This window comes from Megascapheus bottae, chromosome 5 (assembly GCF_031878675.1).
Source record: "Megascapheus bottae isolate mThoBot1 chromosome 5, mThoBot2.hap1, whole genome shotgun sequence".
NCBI classification, from domain to species: Eukaryota; Metazoa; Chordata; class Mammalia; order Rodentia; family Geomyidae; genus Megascapheus; species Megascapheus bottae.
The window spans coordinates 74,858,808-74,878,848 of record NC_143513.1 but is presented as its reverse complement, the minus strand read 5'-3'; the positions used below and the strand labels follow the sequence as shown (position 1 = coordinate 74,878,848).

Below are 20,041 nucleotides of genomic sequence, written 5' to 3'. Positions count from 1 at the left end.
TCACAAGGGATGGGGGCAGGTAGGGGGGAGTAAGAGCAGAGCGGTTAGGAATTTGTAGGAGATGTCATTGGAGAGAAAGTCAGGAGAGGATCTAGGGAAGTTTCAAAAATGGCACCTGTGACTTTACAGTCCACAGGAGAGCCGCCCCTTCTGCCTTGTTCTGTGCCCAATCCCCATGGGCTGCAGCAGGCTTGCTAGTGTTGGTGGCAGAGATGGGGGGCTGTGTGATACAGCTTTGGCTTTAATGGAGAGGCAGCCCTGAGATCTTGACACACAGTTAACTGCCTTGGAGAAAATCTTGGGGGGAAAAAAAATCTGTGTGTGTGTGTGTGTGTGTGTGTGTGTGTGTGTGTGTGCACAGGCATGCATGCATGCATGCATACATACCAGTCCTCAAGCTTGAACTTGTGGCCTGGTTGCTGTCCCTGAGCTTTTATGCTTAATGCTAATGCTCTGCCACTTGAGCTTCTGCTTTTAGGTTGTTCATTGGACTTAAATTCTCATGGGCTTTCTTGATTGGGCTGACTTTGAACTGTGATCCTCACATCTCAGCCTCCTGAGTGGCTAGGATGACAGGCATCAAACATCGGCACGACAAGAGGGTTTTTCTAGCTGTGCACATAAACAACTCCCCGGATGCAATTCCTGTCCAGCAAGAGATCTCCCCAGGGCAAAGACCTCTGTAGGACCTTCTGCAGGCCTGGCCTCTCACAGTCATATGCCCTCAGGACATTTAAGCTTTCACCTGCAGAGTTTCCTGGCTTCTGGCCTAGAAGTTGTAAGCATTTTTGTGCTGTTCACAACTGCCTCCCATTTACTGCATTTTTAGGTAATGAATATTTTGGGAGGACAAAATGGATGGGTGGGGAAAATGACAATGGCAGGCTAAAACACAAGAATAAGAAAAGAAATCTAAATTTTATTTTCATTCAATATAAAGCCCTTCAGTTTCCACAACCCCCCATTTTCATATAGGGTAAGGGGAATGTGGTCTAAGGACACTTATAAGAAAAGATTTAAAGGTATTAATCAGCTTCATTGGTGGGGGTCATTAGGAATATTGTGACACTTAAATGACGAGGACAGGGGCTGGTGGCTCACGCCTGTAATCCTAGCTACTCAAGAGGCTGAGATCTGAAGATCATGGTTTAAAGTCAGCCCAAGCAAACAAATCTGAGAAATGATTAACTCCAATTAACCAGCTAAATGTCAGAAATGGAGCTGTGGCTCAAGTGGTAGAGTACTAGCATTGAATGGGAGGGGAAAAGCCAGCTGACAGCCCAAGCCTTGAGTTCAAGGCTCAACCGACCTTTAAGTCTAGAATAGAACGATTGTGCTGCAGGGAGATGCATGCAGGGATTTCTGTAACCCTACCAGTTACTTTAAGAATTTTGGTATCATGTTTTGAATAGAATGCTTTTGATTCAGGGTGATTTGGGGACCCAGGGGTAGCAGTGGAAACCAATTGATCCCAATGAGAAACTTGGAAGCCAATATTTGCCCTTGGGAGCACAGTCTTGCAGGAGACAAACTGGTGTTTGATGACTGGTGTGTTGTCATGGAAACAAGAAACTTGACTTGCTTTATAGTATTCTAAAACATAGAACCAGAGCCTTGAAGAAAGTAGGTCTTGACCTGGTTAAAGAATTAACTGTGATTGGGAGTTTAGCCTAGTGGTAGAGTGCTTGCCTAGCATGCACGAAGACCCGGGTTCGATTCCTCAGTACCACATACATAGAAAAAGCCAGAAGTGGTACTGTGGCTCACGTGTTGAGCTCAAGGCTTGAGAAAACCCAAGGATAGTGTTCAGGCCCTGAGTTCAAGTAATCTCCCGTCAGTACTTCCCCTCAGTGGTACCACACATATTGCTGCACCTCTACTGGGCACAGAAGCCCAAGCCTATGATATCTCCTCTTCTGCACCACTTGCCCTGCTCTAGCCTCACAGCCTGGCTGGGAAAGTCTCACAGAATAGAGGGCAGCATTTTACCCTTCTATTCATGGTGGGCTCACTCATCATTTCAAAGAAGCCCATCACAGCCAGGCTCGGTGGCTCACGCCTGTAATCCTAGCTACTCCGGAGGCTGAGATCTGAGGACCAAGGTTGAAAGCCAGCCTGGGCACTAAAGACTATGAGACTCTTATCCCTGATTAACCACTAGAAAACAGTAAGTAGGGCTGAGGCTCCACTGGTAAGGTGATAGCTTTGAGCTGAAGAGTTCAAGCACAGCACCCAGGCCCAGAGTTCAAGCCCCATGAACCATTAAAAAAAACAAAAAAAGCCCATCACAGACTTGTCTTTTTTTTTTCCAGTCCTCTTCCTCCTCCTCCTCCCCCTCCTCCTCCTCCTCCCTCCCCCCTCCTCCTCCTCCTCCTCCTCCTCCTCCTCCTCCTCCTCCTCCTCCTCCTCCTCCTCCTCCTCCTCCTTCTGCCAGTTCTTGGGCTTGAACTCAGGGTCTAGGCACTGTCCTTGGGCTTTCTCAAGTCCAGCACACCACCACTTGAGCCATAGCACCAGTTCCAGCTTTTCTGTGTATGTGATTCCCAGGACTTGAACCCAGGGCTTCATGCATGCTAGGTAAACATTCCACCACTAGGCCAAACTCCAGGCCCAACTTTGATGCCGTTTCATAGCAAGGCACTCCTTCAAAGTCAAATTAAATTCAATAAATGGATTCCGTTCCCTCCCACTCCATGGAACACTATGGATTTTGTTCCCTGAAGTCTTGGCATCACTGTTGCCTGTCCTGGAATGTGGAGGATCCAAAGAAACAATGAGAAGTCAATTTCAATGTCTTGGCTGGCTGAATGGAATCCTTGTGTGTTAACTTGAAAAGCAGGCTATGCCATGGGACTTTGGTTGAAATCATGGCTGTTCCCAGGCCTCTGTGATCCTGTGGCTGACATGATTTCTCAGGTACATTTGACCACGGGCACATGGGAACTTTTCAGCTCAGCATGATATGGAAATGGGGCTTTGAGATAAGGGAGTCAGTCTCTTCGGGGTGTGGAGGGTGAGTGGAGATGTTGAACCCCCTTTCCTCTCAGATGGAACCCTGGGCTGCAGCTGGAAACTCAGCTCAGGTAGAGATCTAAGTTCTGAATGTACAACAATGTCTCACCTTGATCAGGGACCCATATGACTGCCGAGAATGGGGGAGAAAGGGAATGGGGCGAAATGAGGGGACCTTATAGAGACCACTGGGGACCTAGTGACATGGGCTAAGGTGTGATAAGCTACACCTTTTGAGCAGGCATCCATAAAACCAGAACCTTCACAGGGAGGATGGCTGGGCCCCATACTGGCAATCTGTCTCATGTGTTCCCTAAAGGACTGTATGCACTTCTCTTAAAGAGTAAAGGAAACAGGGAGCATTGTCTAGTGGTAGTGTGCTTGCCTGGCATGCATGAAGCCCTGGGTTCAATTCCTTGGTACCACATACACAGAAAAAAAGCCAGAAGTGGTGCTGTGGCTTAAGTGGTAGAGCTCTAGCCTTGAGAAAACTCAAGCACAGTGCCCAGGCAAATAAAAAAAAGGAGTTTAAATAATAAAAAAGAAAGAAAACAACAACAACAACAAAATCCAGCAGCAAAGGAGGAAAAAAATCAAAACAAAAAAGAGTAAAGGAAGCATAATTATCCTGATAATTAATCAGTGTTAGTGTTCTAAAGAATAGATTTGAAGGGCCAGAAGTGTGGCCTACTGGTAGAGTGCTTGCCTCCCATGCATGAAGCGCTGGGTTCGATTCACAGAAAAAGCCGGAAGTGGTGCTAAAGGGGTAGAGCTCTGGCCTTGAGAAAGCCCAAAGACAGTGCCCAAGCCTGAGTTCAAGTCCCAGGACTACCAAAAATCTAACCTCCCTCCAAAAAACAACAACAAAACACTTGGGGCTGGGAGTTTGGCCTAGCGGGAGTGTGCTTGCCTAGCATGCACAAAGACCCGGGTTCAATTCCTCGGTGCCACATACATAGAAAAAGCTGAAAATAATCCAGAGGCTTATTTCCAAATAACTACCAGAAAACCAGAAGTAGAGGTGTGGCTCAAAGTGGTAGAGCTCTAGCCTTGAGAAAGCCCAAGGACAGTGCTCAGGTCCTGAGTTCAAGGCTCAGGACTGGCACATGCACACATACACTTTCCTAGAGTGATAACTAAAATCTAAATGCTCTTAAATTAGGTATGTGCATGTATGCGTGCATATGTGTATTGCTAGAGAGTAAATTCTCTACCTCCACTTAAGCCATGCTCCCTGAATCTCTTTTTCTTTTTCTTCTCTTCTTTTCTCTTTTCTTTCTTTCTTTCTTTCTTTCTTTCTTTCTTTCTTTCTTTCTTTCTTCTCTCTCTCTCTCTCTCTCTCTCTCTCTCTCTCTCTCTCTCTCTCTCTCTCTCTCTCTCTCTCTCTCTCTTTCTTCTTTGTTGTTGTCGTTGGTTTTGTGGCTTGAACTCAGGGCCTGATCACTGTCCCTGAACTCTTCTGCTCAAAGCTAATACTTTACCACTTTGAGCCACACTTCTACTTCTGGTTTTCTGGTAGTTAATTGGAGATAAGCTTCTGGGCTTTCCTGCCTGGGCTGGCTTTGAACCAGGATCCTCAGATCTCAGCCTCCTGAGTAGCTAGTGGCGTGTGCCACTAGTTTCCAGCTTAAGTTAGTTGTTATTTTTTTAAATAGGGTCTCAAACCAATTTTCCTCAGGCTGTGCTTGGATATCAACCCTCCTACCTCTACGTCCTGAGAAGCTGGGATTCTAAGCATGGACACGACACCTGGCTAAGATAGTAAGATTTTATTTTTATAGGGTTCTTTTAGGTTCACAGCAAAGTTGAGTAGAAGGTCTAGAAAATTCCTATCCCTTGCCCCTTCCTTGGAACAGAAGGAGGCATCCCTGGCACAGTCTAAGAAAGGCCAAGCTGGTGGGGGGAGGGGGGCAGGAGGGGAGGACTACACAGCCATGGGAGAGGCAATGAGGTTGAGAGGACTGGGCATAGGGGTGAAGGAGGGAGAGCGAGGGTGCTTGGGAAGAGGTAGGAGCCAATAATGTGCTCTGCAATATGTTGACTGGAAGACCAAGTCAGAGTCCTGTGAACTTCCTGGGTGCCCAGAAGAAAGCTGTAGATACAAGAAGAGTGGTCTCTGAGGGCTGGGCTCCAGGATAGAGGCCCTCTGACAGTGAAGGCAGGGCTGGGTCCCTCCCGCCTTCTTCCTTTCCCTTGAAAGTTGCAGAAGGGAACTAGGGGTAGAGCATGAGGAAGAAAGGAAGGAAGGAAGGGAGAAAGGGAGGGAGGGAAGAAGGGAAGGAGGACAGGCTCAGGCTGGCTGGTCCTTGGTCTCCTCTGGAGTTAGCTTCATCAGTTTGTCCACACACAGCAGGATGAGGGTGAGAAACCAGAGACTCCAGCCAACAGCAGCTGCTATCCAGCCGTACTCATCCACACCAGCGGGGCAACACCGAGCTGCTTGTGGGCAGAAGTCCACAGCTGGGGAGAGGGGAGAGGAGCCATCAGTTTGTGTTCCAGCAACGTGACAGCTGCCAGTTGCAAGCATCTGCTGCAACTGCCATGCACTATGCTAACTGCTTTGCATGGCACTTTCTGTATTTCTCGCAAGACAGCAATGATGATGATGATGATGATTTTGATGCTAGACACGGAAATATGTATGCACCCCTGAGCTATACCTTCAGATAACCATGTACTTAGACAGTTAGTTATACTTACACCATTATAACTAAGGCTGTAAGTTTCCTGTGGTCATAAGATGGGAGAAACAAAACTTGAACCTCAGTCTGTAAGACTCTTAAAGCCATGTTCTCAGTCTCTATGAATTATTGCTTATCTTTTTTTTTTTGGTGCCAGTACTGGGGCTTGAACTCCAGACCTGGATGCTCTCACTCAGTTTTTTTTTGGTTTTGGTTTTGTTTTTTCACTCAAGGCTGATGTTCTACCAGTGAGCCAAACTTCTGGCTTTTTGCTGGTTAATTGGAAATAAGAGAATCATGGGTTCCTGCCTGAACTGGCCTCCAACTGTGATCCTCTGATCTCAGCCTCCTGAGTAGCTAGGATTATAGACTTGAGCCACCAGTACCCAGCTCTATTGCTTTTCTTTATAAATACCTTTGGTCATTTGATGTGGGACCAATATTGATTAGCCATATGTAAGTGAGGCTGCATAGGGATTTCTGAGCTCCTTGCCACTGGAAATATTCAAATATGAAATGATCACAAATATATATATAGGGTAACAAAATCAAGTCTTTGCCTTGAGCAGAAGTTGAGCAGGCTGATTTTTATGGACTTTCATCTCCAAGCTTTTACAAAGCACCTACACCCACCCAAGAAGAGAATGGGGTCATTGAATCTGTTCCTGTCAAAGATCATAAACGTGGATTCCAATGAAAGCCAAGAGAGATTTTGTGCAAGCAATGAGGAGATAAACCAGGGTGCTCTGGGGGCCATTGGCAGGGGCAGCTTACTGGGGCATGTTTCCAGGGTCGCAGGGTCTGGGTGGTGGGCAGTCAAGGTCAGGTTGCTGCTGCTGCTAATGCTGCTGGCTTCTGAAAGAAAAGAGGTGAGACAGTGTCAGGCAGAAGAAGGAAACTCTGTTTCCAGGCACAGAGCCTGTTTGCATCAGTCGTGTTCTGCAGGTACAGTGAAAATGCTACAACAGATATGTCCAAGCCTTATGCAACAAAGCTAACTCCCACTATGAAACTGATTATGTATCTCCATTTATATGTTGAGTTTCTAACTCTCAGTGTGACAGAGCCTTTAAAAAGCTGTTTAAGGGGCCGGGAGTTTGGCCTAGTGGTTAAAGTGCTTGCCTAGCATGCATGAAGACCTGGGTTCGATTCCTCAGTACCACATACCTAGAAAAAAGCCGGAAGTGGTGCTGAGGCTCAAGTGGTAGAGCTCTAGCCTTGAGAAAGTCCAAGGACAGTGCTCAGGCCCTGAGCCGAAGCTCAGGACTGGCAAAAAAAAAAAAAAAAAAAAAAAAAAAGCTGTTTAAGTAGGGGCTGGTGGCTCTCACTTGTCATCCTAGCTACTCAGGAGGCTGAAGTCTGAGGATCATGGTTCAAAGCCAACCCAGGCAAGGGAGTCTGTGAGACTATTATCTCTAATTAACCACTAGAAAACTGGAAGAGGAATTGTGGCTCAAGTGGTTGACTGATAGGTATTTATAAAGAAAAGCAATAGAGCTGGGTACTGGTGGCTCAAGTCTATAATCCTAGCTACTCAGGAGGCTGAGATCAGAGGATCACAAAAAGAGTTCAGGTTTGGTGCCCAGGCTCTGAGTTCAAGCACCATAATAATAATAATAATATAAAGATGGTTAAGTCCAACGAGGCCATATGGGCATGTCCTATTACCATATGACTAGTGCCCTCCCAGGAGGAAAAAGAAACACCCACAATGCATGGATGCAGGGAAAGGCCGCATGAGGATACAGAAAGAAGGAACAAGAAGCTATCTGTAACCTAAGGAGGGAGCTCTTGAGAGAAACCAAAACCTGCAGGAACCTTGACCTTGACTTCCAGCCTCCAGAACTATGTGAAAATAAATCCCAGTTCCCCCTATCTCCCTGTGTCATTTGTTTTAGGCAAGAGAATCAGTGACAGCGAATTAATCTATTTATTTGTCGGTTGTGAGGCTTGAACTCTCAGCCTGGTCACTGTCTCTGAGCTCTTCAGCTTAAGGTTGGCACTCTAACCATGATGCAACCATGGTTCTGATTCTTTTTTTTTTTTTTTAAATTAATTTGTTTATTTTGTTGGTCGTGGGACTTGAACTCTGGGCCTGGGTGTTGTTTCTGAGCTCTTCAGTTCTATTTTTATTTATTTATTTATTTATTTATTTATTTTATTTATTTATTTATTTCGGCCAGTCCTGGGCTTGAGCTCAGGGCCTGAGCACTGTCCTTGGACTTTCTCAAGGCCAGAGCTCTACCACTTGAGCCTCAGCACCACTTCTGGCTTTTTTTCTATGTATGTGGTACCAAGGAATTGAACCCGGGTCTTCATGCATTCTAGGCAGGCATTCTACCACTAGGCCAAACTCCTGGCCCCTGATTCTTTTTTTATGTGTGCCAACTTGAACACAGGTTCCTGGACTCTTCCTTGTTTTTTTTTTTTTTTGTCTTAAGGCTGGTGTTCTACCACTTGAGCCACACCTCCACTTCTGTGTTTTGGTTGATTATTTGGAAGTTAAGAACCCTGATCCTCAGATCTCAGCCTCCTGAGTAGCGAGGATTACTGGCATGAGCCACCAGCCCTTGACCTGATTGCAAAGTAGGATCATTCACAAGAACTGTAGTCATACGAGCAAAGAGAAGGCCAGAACATGCGGTACTCAGAACTGTCCCTTGATTCAAAAATATGGGCAGAAAGCCATCATATTGGAAGCGCCCTATCGGAACATTTTCACAATCTAAGAAAGTTCTGTTATTTTCCGGGCATGGTGGTACAGGTATGTAATCCCAGTACTTGGAGGCAGACAGGAAAGTCTCCAGTTCTTGCCCATCCTGGACTGCATATGGACAAAACCAGGTCCTTTTTCCCATTATGGTTAGTCTAGGACAATCAAGACCAAGAGTTTGATTTTGAAGAACTTTCTAGAAATGTATTGCTGTTCGCTTTGCTTCTTTGGGGAAATCAATCAGGCAATCAACCAATAAATACACCACCTATGGCTTGAGGGTCAACATGTCCTTCAAAGAATCCGGTCAAGCAGCAGAAGGAAGAAAGTTGTTGTTTAGCCAAAGCTAGGAAACTGCTGCCTAGACGAATCTTAAGCCAACCAACCCCCAAGCCACTGCTTCAGGTATGGTAATTACCTTGATGCAATCTGCTTGTTACTGTTAATTATTGACAACTAAATGTGGCTTAGAGCTTGGTCTTTGTTTTGGAGAAGTTGATTCCTTGACATTTAAACTTTCCTTCCACACTAAACACTGCCCAGGGGCTCTGAGCTCTGACTTTCACCCCTCTTCTATACTATACTTCCAGTGGAGCTGATCTCCCCAGAAAAATACCTAGGTGAGGAGATGCTAGGATTAGGTACAATCACTTTATCAGCCAGAAGCCATTCCATACCTACAGCTGAGGGCCCTTCTGCTGAAACAGTCTGAGTGAAAAATTCCTAAACATTCAAACATCAAACTCTCCTGTCAAAGTTTCTGAGTCACTGTCATCAGCCAGGCACTAGGGGAAAACAAACCAACACCCTTGGTTGGGTAGATGAAAATGAGAAGACATACTTGCTAATTATAATTGCCATGTTGCCTCTTCCCCCTGCTATGTTATTTTTTTTTCCCTTCCTTCCTTCCTTCCTTTTTTTTTTTTTTTTTTTGCTGGTCCCGGGGCTTGAAGTCTGGACTGGGCCCTGTCCCCCAGTGTTTAGTGCTCAAGGCCACTTCTCTACCACTTGAGCCATAGAATCAGGATTTGTGTGTGTGTGTGCTTAGTTGGAGGTATGACTATCACAAACTGCCTTGCTCAAGCTGGCTTCAAATCTGATCCTCAGATCTCAGCCTCCAGGGTAACTAGGATTATAGGCATTGGCCATTGGTGCCTCCTAAATTCTTTCCAAACAGTCATCTTTTCTTCTTTAACAACAATCCTATAAAGTAGCACTCTGTTTATCCTTGGGCGTAACTTAGGGCACAAAGACCTGAACTGATTTCTTCAAGGTCACACAGCTGATAGGTTGTAGATGCTGCAGAGAGCTTGGTGTCTCAAGGGCCCAAGCTCTCCCCAGTCTTCTGGCAGTGGTTACAGGGGAGAGACTCTGAGGATGATGGACACATACAGACTTGGGGGGAAGGGGAGTATGTTAGAGCAGGAGAGACAGTGCTTAGAGACAGGCCAAGGTAAAACCAGAGGTAGGAATATGTAAGCAAAATCCCTCCAGCCACTCAGCTTCCAGCCGGGGAGAAGCAGTGCCTCAGGAGGCAATGGGGTGAAAGTCCCACATTTCTCAAGGCCGCGGAGGCCCAGGAGGGGTGGACGTTGAACAGGTGACCTGCCGTGGAAATAGAGAAGGTCCAGTTGGGAGCATGAGGGCTGAAGGGAAGAAAGGGAAGGATCGAGAACAAGCCCTCAAGCCCTCCGAGGAGCTGAAGAAGCTCCCAGTCTCCAGGAAGCAGCAGGCCAAATCGCGTGGCTTTACCCAGACGAGGAAGAGGCTGGTAAATTAGTAGCAGTAGCACGCAGTAAGATTTTGTGTGTGCCCATAGTGGGGCTTGACCTCAGGGTCTGGCTACTATCTCTGAGGTTTTTTTTGTCTTTTAACTCAAGGCTGGCGCTCTACTACTTGAGCCACAGCTCTACTTCTGGGCTTTTTGGTGTTTAATTGGAGATTTTTTTTTCTGCCTAGGATGTCTTTGAACTTCAGTTCTTAGATCTAAGCCTTCTGAGTAGCTCGTATTACAGACAGTGGGCAATCATAGTAATAATAACTGCATATTAATATATTAATACAATTGTGCCATATATACATATATGATATAACATATATTTAATATATAATAATTATTATTATTCATGGCAAAAGCTAACAGAAGTGGCTGCTTCTGTCCTACTGGAGTTGCTGAGTCTTTGACCTTTGGGCCAGCCCAAAACACCCCCTCCTCCACACTCCCTGTTTAATCCTTCAGACCCAAAGACTCTGTTTCCTCTTTCCTTTACAGGACCAACCCTGGCCAAGGAATCCGCCCCCTCCCTGCCTCTCTCCCTTTCCCAGCGCAGCCAAGAATAAAGCTCACAACGCTACCTGCCCAGCGAGCTGAGTGGAGGGAAGCGAAGACCAGGCTGAGGAGCAGGGCAGGCCTCCGGGTGGAGGTGAGGAGCTGGATGAGGTGCTGTGTGCGCCTGGGGGAGCCCCCTGCCGGGGCCATGGCCAGGCCTGGAAGCTGGGGGCCGGGACTCGTGTTGTGGGAGCTCGGCAGGCTCTGGGTTTGGGGGACTAGAGAGGAGGAGGAGCCAAGGGCCTGTCACATCAGGGGAGGTGTGTGTGTGGGGAGGGCCAAGTCGTGACTCTCTTCCTTGAGACAAAAGAGAAAAAGGGCAGGGGAAGGGCGGGGTCCTGCAGGTTCCTTGGGGAAAGTGTGTGTCTCTTTTTATCTAGTGGCAGATCAAGAATTCTATATCCCATTTAGTGTCAATATTTTACCAACCACCTATTATGCGTGTAGCTCTAGGCTAAAGTCTTCAAACACCTGCCCTCAAAACCCTTTCCAAAGCCTGCCTGTAAAATCCTTGCTACTCTGGAGACAGATCTGAGGATCGTGGTTCAAAGGCAGCCTGAGTAGGAAAGTCTGTGAGACTCTGATCTCCAATTATCCAACAAAAAGCTGTAAATGGAGTTGAGCCTCATGTGACAGAGTACCAGCCTGAGTTTAAGTCCCAATACACACACACACACACACACACACACACACATACACACACACACACACACTCATTGCAGTCAGCTGTCATAGCAATATTTCAGAAGCTGCAGGCTAAGTACTTTTGGCATCATCAGGAAGAAGGCTTATCCACTTTGTGTCGAGACACTGTGTGAAGAATGATATTTGAATTGGACCTTGAAGCCTCGGGAGGGTTTTGACAGGTGGAGAGAAGAGGGCTGAGAGGCAGGAGATTAGACCAGCAGGAACTAGACAGTGCTTAGAGGTATGTCAGCAAGCCAAAGGGGAGGATTTGTGAAGATTTTGAACTAAAGAGTAATTTGGTTGGAGCTCTGCCTTTGGGCTAAAGCAGGAACAAAGCTGGTGCTGGTGGCTCTGGCCTGCAATCCTAGCTACTCAGGAGGCTGAGATCTGAAGATCATGATTTGAAGCTACCCTAGGCAGGAAAGTCCCTGAGATCTAATCACCTCAAACTGAAAGTGGAGCTGTGGCTCAGTGGTAGAGTAAGGCTGGGATGTGGCTTGGTGATAGAGTGCTTGCCTAGCATGCATGAAGCCCTGGGTTCAATTCCTCAGTACCACATACACAGAAAAAGCAGGAAGTGGCTCTGTGGCTCAAGTGGTAGAGTGCTAGCCCTGAGCAAAAGAAGCTTCAGAGATAGTGCCCAGGCCCTGAGTTCAAACCCCAGGACTGGCCAAAAAAGAAAGTGGCAAAGGACTAGCCTTGAGCAAAACTACTCAACAACAGTACCAGAGCCCTAGTTTGAGCCTGCTGATTGAGAAAAATAAAAAATAAAACAGGAGGACACAGTGCTGGGGTACATGACTCAAGGAACAGTGTGCCTGCCTAGCAAGTGCAAGGCTCTCAGGCCAAACCTCAGTACCAATAAGCAAATAGAAAAAATGTACAGGGACCAGGAGTGTGGCCTAATGGTGGATGACTCAGCTAGCATGCAGGAAGCCCGGGGTTTGATTCCTCCATACCACAAACACTGAAAATGCTGCAGGTGGTGCTGTGGCTCAAGTGGTAGAGCGCTCGCCTTAAGAAAGTCCAAGGAAAGTGCCAGGCCGGGAGTTCTAGCCCAAGGACTGACAAAAGAAACAAAAAGGAAAAACTTTACAATAGCCTCTTCTTATCCATGAGGAATACATTTGAAGACTCTCAGTGGAAGACTGGAACTTTGAACTCAGAGCCTTGTATCTGCTAGCAGCCACTCTACTGTGTGAGCCACAGCCACATGTGGCTTGAGTGTTAAAGGCTGTGTGTATAGGAGGGAGTTGATGGGTTGTGCAGATTCAATGACAGGCATGTGTAAGGGACAGTGTGGTCTGTGGAGACCAGCGTGGCACACCTACGAGTGTGAGGCCCTCTTGTAATGTGAAGCAAGGAGGTGGCACTTCTCTGACAGTGCCCCAAAGGGACAAATTAGTCGTGGGTGGTCTTTGCTCCAGGACCTGGGCTGAGCCATGAGCTTAGGAAGATTGTCCTTCAGTGTATACAAGTCAGGGTAGGCCAACCACCGGCTAGACATTCATTCACCAGTGACCAAGAAGCCATAATACGTCAGGCCTTTGTGGTGAGATGACACAGTTCCCATCCTGAAGATGGGAGATGCAATGAGATGAGGTGGATGAAATAATAATAATTCATCATAATAATACTGGCAATGCGATGAATTAAGCTTGTTGAGGCAGTTTCTACAAAGAGTGAAATCATGGGATTAGGGACGAGCAACTTCAGACAGCATTTCACAATGGAGATGGTGACTGGAAAGCTGTGCAGCTGGCTGGGGGTGGTGAAGCACGCCTGTCATTCTAGCTCTCCGGAGGATAAGGTAGGAGAATCATGAGGAAGAGGCCTGTCTGGGTTACATAACTGAGACACTGCCTCCAAAACCAAACTACAAACCAGCAAACCCAGCAGGGAAGAGAATGCGAGGCCTGAACTTGGGTCCTTTTGTTTGCGGAGCCATTTGTAATTTATCCTGGGAGCCAGGGTGGGGTCAAGGGAAAAAGCCCATTGTGGTGGCACTGTGTAATCCTAGCACTCTGGAGGCTGAGACTGGAGGATTGTGAGTGTGAGGCCCACTTGAAGGACACACTGAAAACCTAAGGAAACCCACTGAACACTGAAAAGGGGTGGGGGATGGAGGAATTAAGGAAACAGAATTTGTGCTAAGTACACTGTATGCATTGATAGTATCTCAATGGAAACTGTGGTATTATATGCTTGTAAAAATTGTTTGTTGTTTTTGCCAGTCCTGGTGCTTGAACTCAGGGCCTGAGCACTGTCCTTGGGCTTTCTCAAGGCTAGGGCTCTACCACTTTTCCACAGCACCACTTCTGGCTTTTTTTTTCTTCTATGTATGTGGTACTGAGGAATCAAACCCCGGTCTTCGTGCGTGCTAGGCAAGCACTCTACCACGAGGACAAACTCCCGGCCCACTAAAAACAGGTTTTTGGTTTTTTTTTAATCCTTGGTCCATTTTTCTTTTTTTAATTCACAGAAGAGAACCCAGGAAAAGCATCCAGAAAGGGATCTTGGTTTCTAGGACCCATTTGAGACCACAGTTCCTTCTGCCTCCTGTCAGCTGAAGGGCCCTGGGCCTTCCTTCGTTCCCTCCCTCCTTCCCTCCCTCCCTTCCCTTCCTCTGCCTTTCCTTCTTTTCTTTCTTCCTTTCTCTCTTTCCTTTTTTTTTTTTTTATTATTGGCGTGGGCCTTGAACTTAGGCACTGGGCATTGTCCCTGGGTTAGCTTTGAATCGTGGTCCTCTAATCTCAGCTTCCTGAGTAGCTAGGATTAAAGGCATGAGCCACTAGCAACTGGCAAATCCATCATTCCTTAACGAATTTGTTTCTTTATCTGAAAAGTAACAGAGCATTAACACCTGTCCCAGAATTTTTTTTGAGATAATGTAGAGGTGAAAAACTCAGCAAACATTAACCTCCATCCTAATACATGGCCCATGATGAATGGGAAATCGCAAAGGTGTGAAAGGCAATTTTAAAAGCAGTTTTAGGGAATAATTTCATAGTTTACCGATTGATGTACTTATAATTCCTTCTTGGTCCACAAAAGACTTAAAGGAAGCTTACCTAGAGCTAGACAAAATAAATTTATAGAGCTAGACAGAATACATTTGAAATGAACAAGAAGAAATATAGGGTAGGAAATAGAACATAGGTCCAAGAGTGAATTTAGAGCTCATACTCTTCCTCTCTTAAGCTCTCTGGAAGCCATAGTGAGAAGGATAGCATGGCCACATATACACTTCATGGGCTGAAAAGATAGGAAAGGCTACTGGAGTTGGACTGCTTGTTGTTGTTGTTGTTTTTAATTTATTGGCTTGGTTATCTTTGTTCAATGTTTCTATTTTGTGATAGTGAAGATGGAGCCCAGGGCCTCGCACTTGAAGCTTCTCCCTTAACCTTCAACTCCTGGCCCTCGTGCCTCTGCCCCTGGATCAGGGATCGCAAGCCACTGTACTTAATTCACAGCTGTGAATTATTATTTTGGACCAGGTTTGTACACCAGGCCCCCAAGAGACCAGGATAAAAATAAGAAAGAAAAAGAAAGAAAGAAAGGAAAGAAGGAAAGAGAGAGAAAGGAAAGTAAACCCTCTAATACATCACCTCTATAACAGTAAAGTATCTTACATTTTTTAAATGAGATCCTTCATGTTAAAGTTTCATACCACTGAATACACAGTAAGGTATTCATTTCACATTCCCCAACATAAAGAAGTTTAGAGAAACATTGTGCCTGACTCAGTGGCTCTCGCCTATCATCCTAGCTACTGAGGAGGCTGAGATCTGAGGACCTTGGTTTAAAGCCAGCCTGGGCAAGAAAGTCTGAGAGACTCTTATCTCCAATTAAGCACTAGAAAACCAGAAGTGGTGCTGTGGTTTAAAGTGGTAGAATGCTAGCGTTGAGCCGAAGAGCTCAGGGACAGTGCTCAGTCCCAGAGTTCAAGTCCCAGATTGACAAAAAAAAAAAAAAAGTAACTCATTGTTAACTAATCCTTCCCTTCCTCCCTCCTTCCCTCCCTTCATTCTTTCTTTCCTTCTCTCTTTTCTTTTTTCTTTTTTAAATTTGGTCAGTCCTGGGACTTGAATTCAGGGCCTGGGCACTGTCTCAGAGTCTCTTGGTGCTCAAGGCTAGCCCGCTACCACTTGTGCCACAAGTCCATTTCTGGTTTTTAAGTGGTTAATTAGAGATAAGACTCTCAGGGCTGGCTTTGAACCATGGTCCTCAGTTTCACCCTCTTGAATAGCTAGGATTACAGGCGTGCGCCACCGTGTCCAGCTTCAAAAAATGTTTTGACCTATATGTTTCCAGATCCAAAAAAACCCTGGTTAACATAAACAATGACAAAAGCAAAGATAAGCTGAATGGCTTAGCAGTTCAAATGGTTAAGCAGAAACAGTGTAATGCAGGATGAATGTTTGATATGAGCAGTGTGTTTCTCTCGAAAATAACAACCTGGGACCTAGAAAGATTTTAGTCGCTCTGGACTTAAAATGATCCTTAGGTCATTTAAAATCATAGGTGGTTATGGTAATGATTTTAGTGGTAGCTGCAACCTAAACCCATGGGATCTCAATGGAAACTTCTTTGCAAAACTATAGACATACAGGGGACAGATAATATTCCATACCCTTCCTTTTCCCTTCCTTTTCCCTCCCTCCCTCCCTCCTTCCCTTCCTTCCCCCCTTCCTTTTCCCCTCCCCCCAACCCCTCTCTTTTGTGGCAGTCCTGGGGCTTGAACTCAGAATCTAGGCACTGTCCTTGAGCTTTTTTGCCCAAGACTAACATTCTACCACTTGAGCCACAGCTCCACTTTTCTTTGGTACTCAATTAGAAATGAGTCACACAGACTTTCTTGTCTGGGATTGGCTTTGAACCAGCTAACCTCAGATCTCAGCCTCTTGAGTAGCTAGAATTAAAGGTGTGAGCCACTAGTGCCTGGCTTTTATTTTGATTTGACATGAACTGACTGTTTGCAGGAAAATCATAGGCCAACATTCTCTTCCCAGCACAAGAAAGTACTTTGCTATCCTAAGATCAAGTGGACTGGCCTGGCCACTGATAACTGGATCCTTCTTGGCTGTCATTCTTCTAGGAGCACCACCAGATGGCGCTGTATACAGCTGGGAGCCAGGGAGTGGCTCTAGCCCTCGCCCACATTCCCACCAGGTTTACTTTGGAGCAGGCACCAGGAAGTTGCTTGGCTCAAAGCTAGACATTCTCTGGGTGTCTTCTCCAGATCTGTTTCTTCTTCAGTGGTTGAACTGGGTTTTTGGATATACATGCTTTATAAAAAAACAAAAACCTGTCTAGTACAGGGGTGTCTGAGTCCAGCTTCTGTGTTGCTGGCTGGAGTCAGGGTTCCAGTATCCTCACTGTCTCCAGTTTTTTCTGGGTTCTCTGATAAGATTTCTTTTGAAAGCTGGACACTGGTGACTCACGCCTGTAGTCCTAGCTCCTTAGGAGGCTGAGCTCTGAGGATCACATGTGAAGCTCAGGCAGGACAGTCTGTGAGACTTTTATCTCCACTTAATCTCGAAAAAGCCAGAAGTGGAGGCGTGGCTCAAGTGCTAGAGTGCCAGCCTTGAGGAAAAAAGATCAGGGACAGAACCTAGTCCTAGTTCAATACAAGCCCAGGATTGGCACACTGGCACACAAAATATTGAAATCTAATGTCTCTTTGGCTATATATACCAGTATACATAAGTGCCAGTTTAAGCCATAGGGCTTAAACTCAGGGCCTGAGCTCTGTCCTTGGGCTTTCCTCAAGGCTAGAACTCTACCACTTGAGCCACAGCACTACTTCTGGCTTTTTCTATGTATATAGTATTGAGGAATTGAACCCAGGCCTTCATGCATGCTAGGCAAGCACTCTACACTAGACTAAACTCCTAGCCCACTCTACTGTTCTATTTTTTTTCATATATTTTTATTGTAATTATTAGAAGGGTTACATTATATTCACCAGATAGAAGGTGCATTACTTCACAAACATTGATACCCTTTCTCATGTCATGGTCCCCATTTCCCTCCCCCCTATTCAATTTCAAATAACCAATTAAGCATATATAAAATATATCAGATAACAAGGTGAAATATTGTAACAATACGAGATAACTAAGGGACAGTAAAAGAGATGAGAGATAACATAGTACAATAAGGACTACAATCACTCATTATAAGGCTTTTGTTTCTATAACCTGGAGGTCCTTTCATTTAGCGTCATACTATATGGCCTTATGTCTCTAGATTTTGTTCTATTGTAAATCTCTGCTAGGAGAGCCTAAGGTTTCGACTGATTATGACAAATGAGGGAAACCATTGAGCCTATATAGGTTCCTTTGAGTCTGGCTTAGCTCACTTAATATGATTTTTTCTAAGTTCTACTGTTCTATTTTGAACATATCCTTAGGACTAAAGAAATAATTATATATATATATATATATATATATATATATATATATATATAATCAGAGTCTCATGTTTTGGTCTAGTCTGGCCTGGAGCTCTTCTTGTCTTGGGTTTGCTTTCTGGTTCTCTAATCAGGTGTGAGTCAAAAGCAAAAATCGGCCATCATGTCAGTTCAGTGTCAGGAACTGAGTTAATGGGTAGCTAAGTTATAGACTTTGGTATATAGCATCGGTTTGTTTGGGTGATCTCTCTTTGTGTGGTTCAGGCCTTTGAAAGGGTTTTCCCCAAGAATATTACCAGAGGACCAGGGGTAAGGCTCCACTACCCAGTGCTTGCCCAGCATGCATTGAGTTCTTTATCACAGAAAGAGGGACATGGGCCAGGAGTTTGGTCTAGTGCTAGACTGCTTGCCTAGCATGTGAAGGCCTGGGTTCAATTCCTCCATACCACACACATAGGAAAAGCTGGAAGTAGTGCTGTGGCACAAGCAATAGAATGCTAGCCTTGAGAAAGCCTAAGTACAGGGCTCAGGCCCTGAGTTCAAGCCCTGGGACTGGCAAAAATAAATAAGAAAGAAAGAAAGAGAAGGAGAGAGAGAGAGAGAGAGAGAGAGAGAGAGAGAGAGAGAGAGAGAGAGAGAGAGAGAGAGAGAGAGAGAATATGAGAGATGAGCATAAAAAATGTATATTGGGGGCCGGGAGTTTGGCCTAGTGGTTAAAGTGCTTGCCTAGCATGCATGAAGACCCAGGTTTGATTCCTTGGTACCACATACATAGAAAAAAGCCAGAAGGGTGCTGAGGCTCAAGTGGTAGAGCTCTAGTCTTGAGAAAGTCCAAGGACAGTGCTCAGGCCCTGAGCTCAAGCCCAGGACTGGCAAAAAAAAAGAAATGTATATTAAGGGCTAAGAGTGTGGCTTTGTGGTAGAGAGCTTGCTTAGCATGCATGAAACTCTAGGTTCAATTCCTCACTACCACATAAACAGAAAAGGTTGGAAGTGGCACTGTGGTTAAAGTGGTAGAGTGCTAGCCTGGAGTACAGAGAGGCTCAGGGACAGAGCCCAGGCCCTGAGTTCAAGCCCCAGGACTGGTTAAAAAAAAATATATGTATATATATATATATATATATATATATATATTTCAAGATTCTCCAATGAGGGGGTGGAGGGAGAGAAACTAGAAGAAAAACATGGGGAGGGTTTCAGTGTTCAAGAAGTAATGCACCTACTAGTTGACAACTATAACGGTAACCCCTCTATATATCACCCCAACAATAAAATACAATTGAAAGAAAAAGAAAAGAAAAAACTGCTAGTTCAGGATAATAAATGTGTTTTTAAAATAGTTATAATTAAAGAAAAGATTCTCCAACTGAATGTGCTAATGTCTAGAAAAAATGAAAGACTTGTTAGGAGTAGTGTCTCAGGCCTAATCCTAGCTACTTAGCAGGCTGAGATCTGAGAACCATGATTCAAAGCCAGCCTGGGCATGGAAGTCTGTGAGACTCTTATCTCCAATTAACTACCAAAAAGCTGAAAGTAAAGCTGTGGCTCAAGTGTTAAAGAACCAGCTTTGGGCCCCAAAGCCCTAAGTTTAGTACCAGCGCACGTGCACACACACACACACACACACACACACACACACACACACACACCTTCCTAAAAAGAGGATAGTGGTTTCTCAGGTTTTGTTTTACTACACCTGACCATTTTACGTCGTAAGATTGTTACTTGACTTCTGATTAAATGTCTAAGTAACAGACTTCTCACTAATTTGTTGTTGTTTGGTGCTAGTACTGGAGCTTGAACTCAGAGCTTGTGCATTGTCCCTGAACTTTTTTTTGTCAGTCATAGGGCTTGAACGCTGGACCAGGGCACTGTCTCTGTGCTTGTTAGCTCAAGATTTCTGCTCTACCACTCTGAGCCACAGTGCTGCTTCTGATTTTCTGGAGGTTAATTGGAAATGAGAGTCTCTGTGGCTTTGAACCACATCCTCAGATTTCAGCTTCCTGAGTAGCTAGGATTACAGGCGTGAGCCACCAGCGCTTGGCTTGTCCCTGAACGTTTTTGCTCAAGGTTATTGTCTACCTCTCATGTCATAGCTTCATGTCTGGCTCTTTGGTTGTTAATTGGAGATAAGAGTCTCATAAATGTTTCCATCCCTGCTGGTTTCGAACCTCGATCCTCAAATATTCGCCTCCTGCGTTTCT

General features: G+C 45.4%; 2 protein-coding genes across 2 annotated transcripts in view; one reads left to right on the top strand and one right to left on the bottom strand.

Annotated features, from left to right (window-relative positions):
* Positions 1-4,766: 4,766 nt before the first annotated feature.
* Positions 4,767-10,972, bottom strand: Tmem213 (transmembrane protein 213). The gene is made up of 3 exons (XM_090333378.1): positions 10,762-10,972; positions 6,468-6,548; positions 4,767-5,472 (listed from the first exon to the last, which is right to left on the bottom strand). The coding sequence occupies exons 1-3, from the start codon at positions 10,883-10,885 to the stop codon at positions 5,303-5,305; spliced, it is 375 nt and encodes a 124-aa protein (XP_090189504.1). The 5' UTR covers positions 10,886-10,972; the 3' UTR covers positions 4,767-5,302.
* The window catches only part of Atp6v0a4 (ATPase H+ transporting V0 subunit a4), a 57,311-nt gene continuing 47,079 nt past the window's right edge, over positions 9,810-20,041 (top strand). Inside the window, exons 1-2 of the mRNA XM_090333376.1 lie at positions 9,810-10,177; positions 10,679-10,829. The gene's annotated coding sequence lies outside the window, so the exon portion shown is untranslated. The remainder of the gene's footprint in view (positions 10,178-10,678; positions 10,830-20,041) is intronic.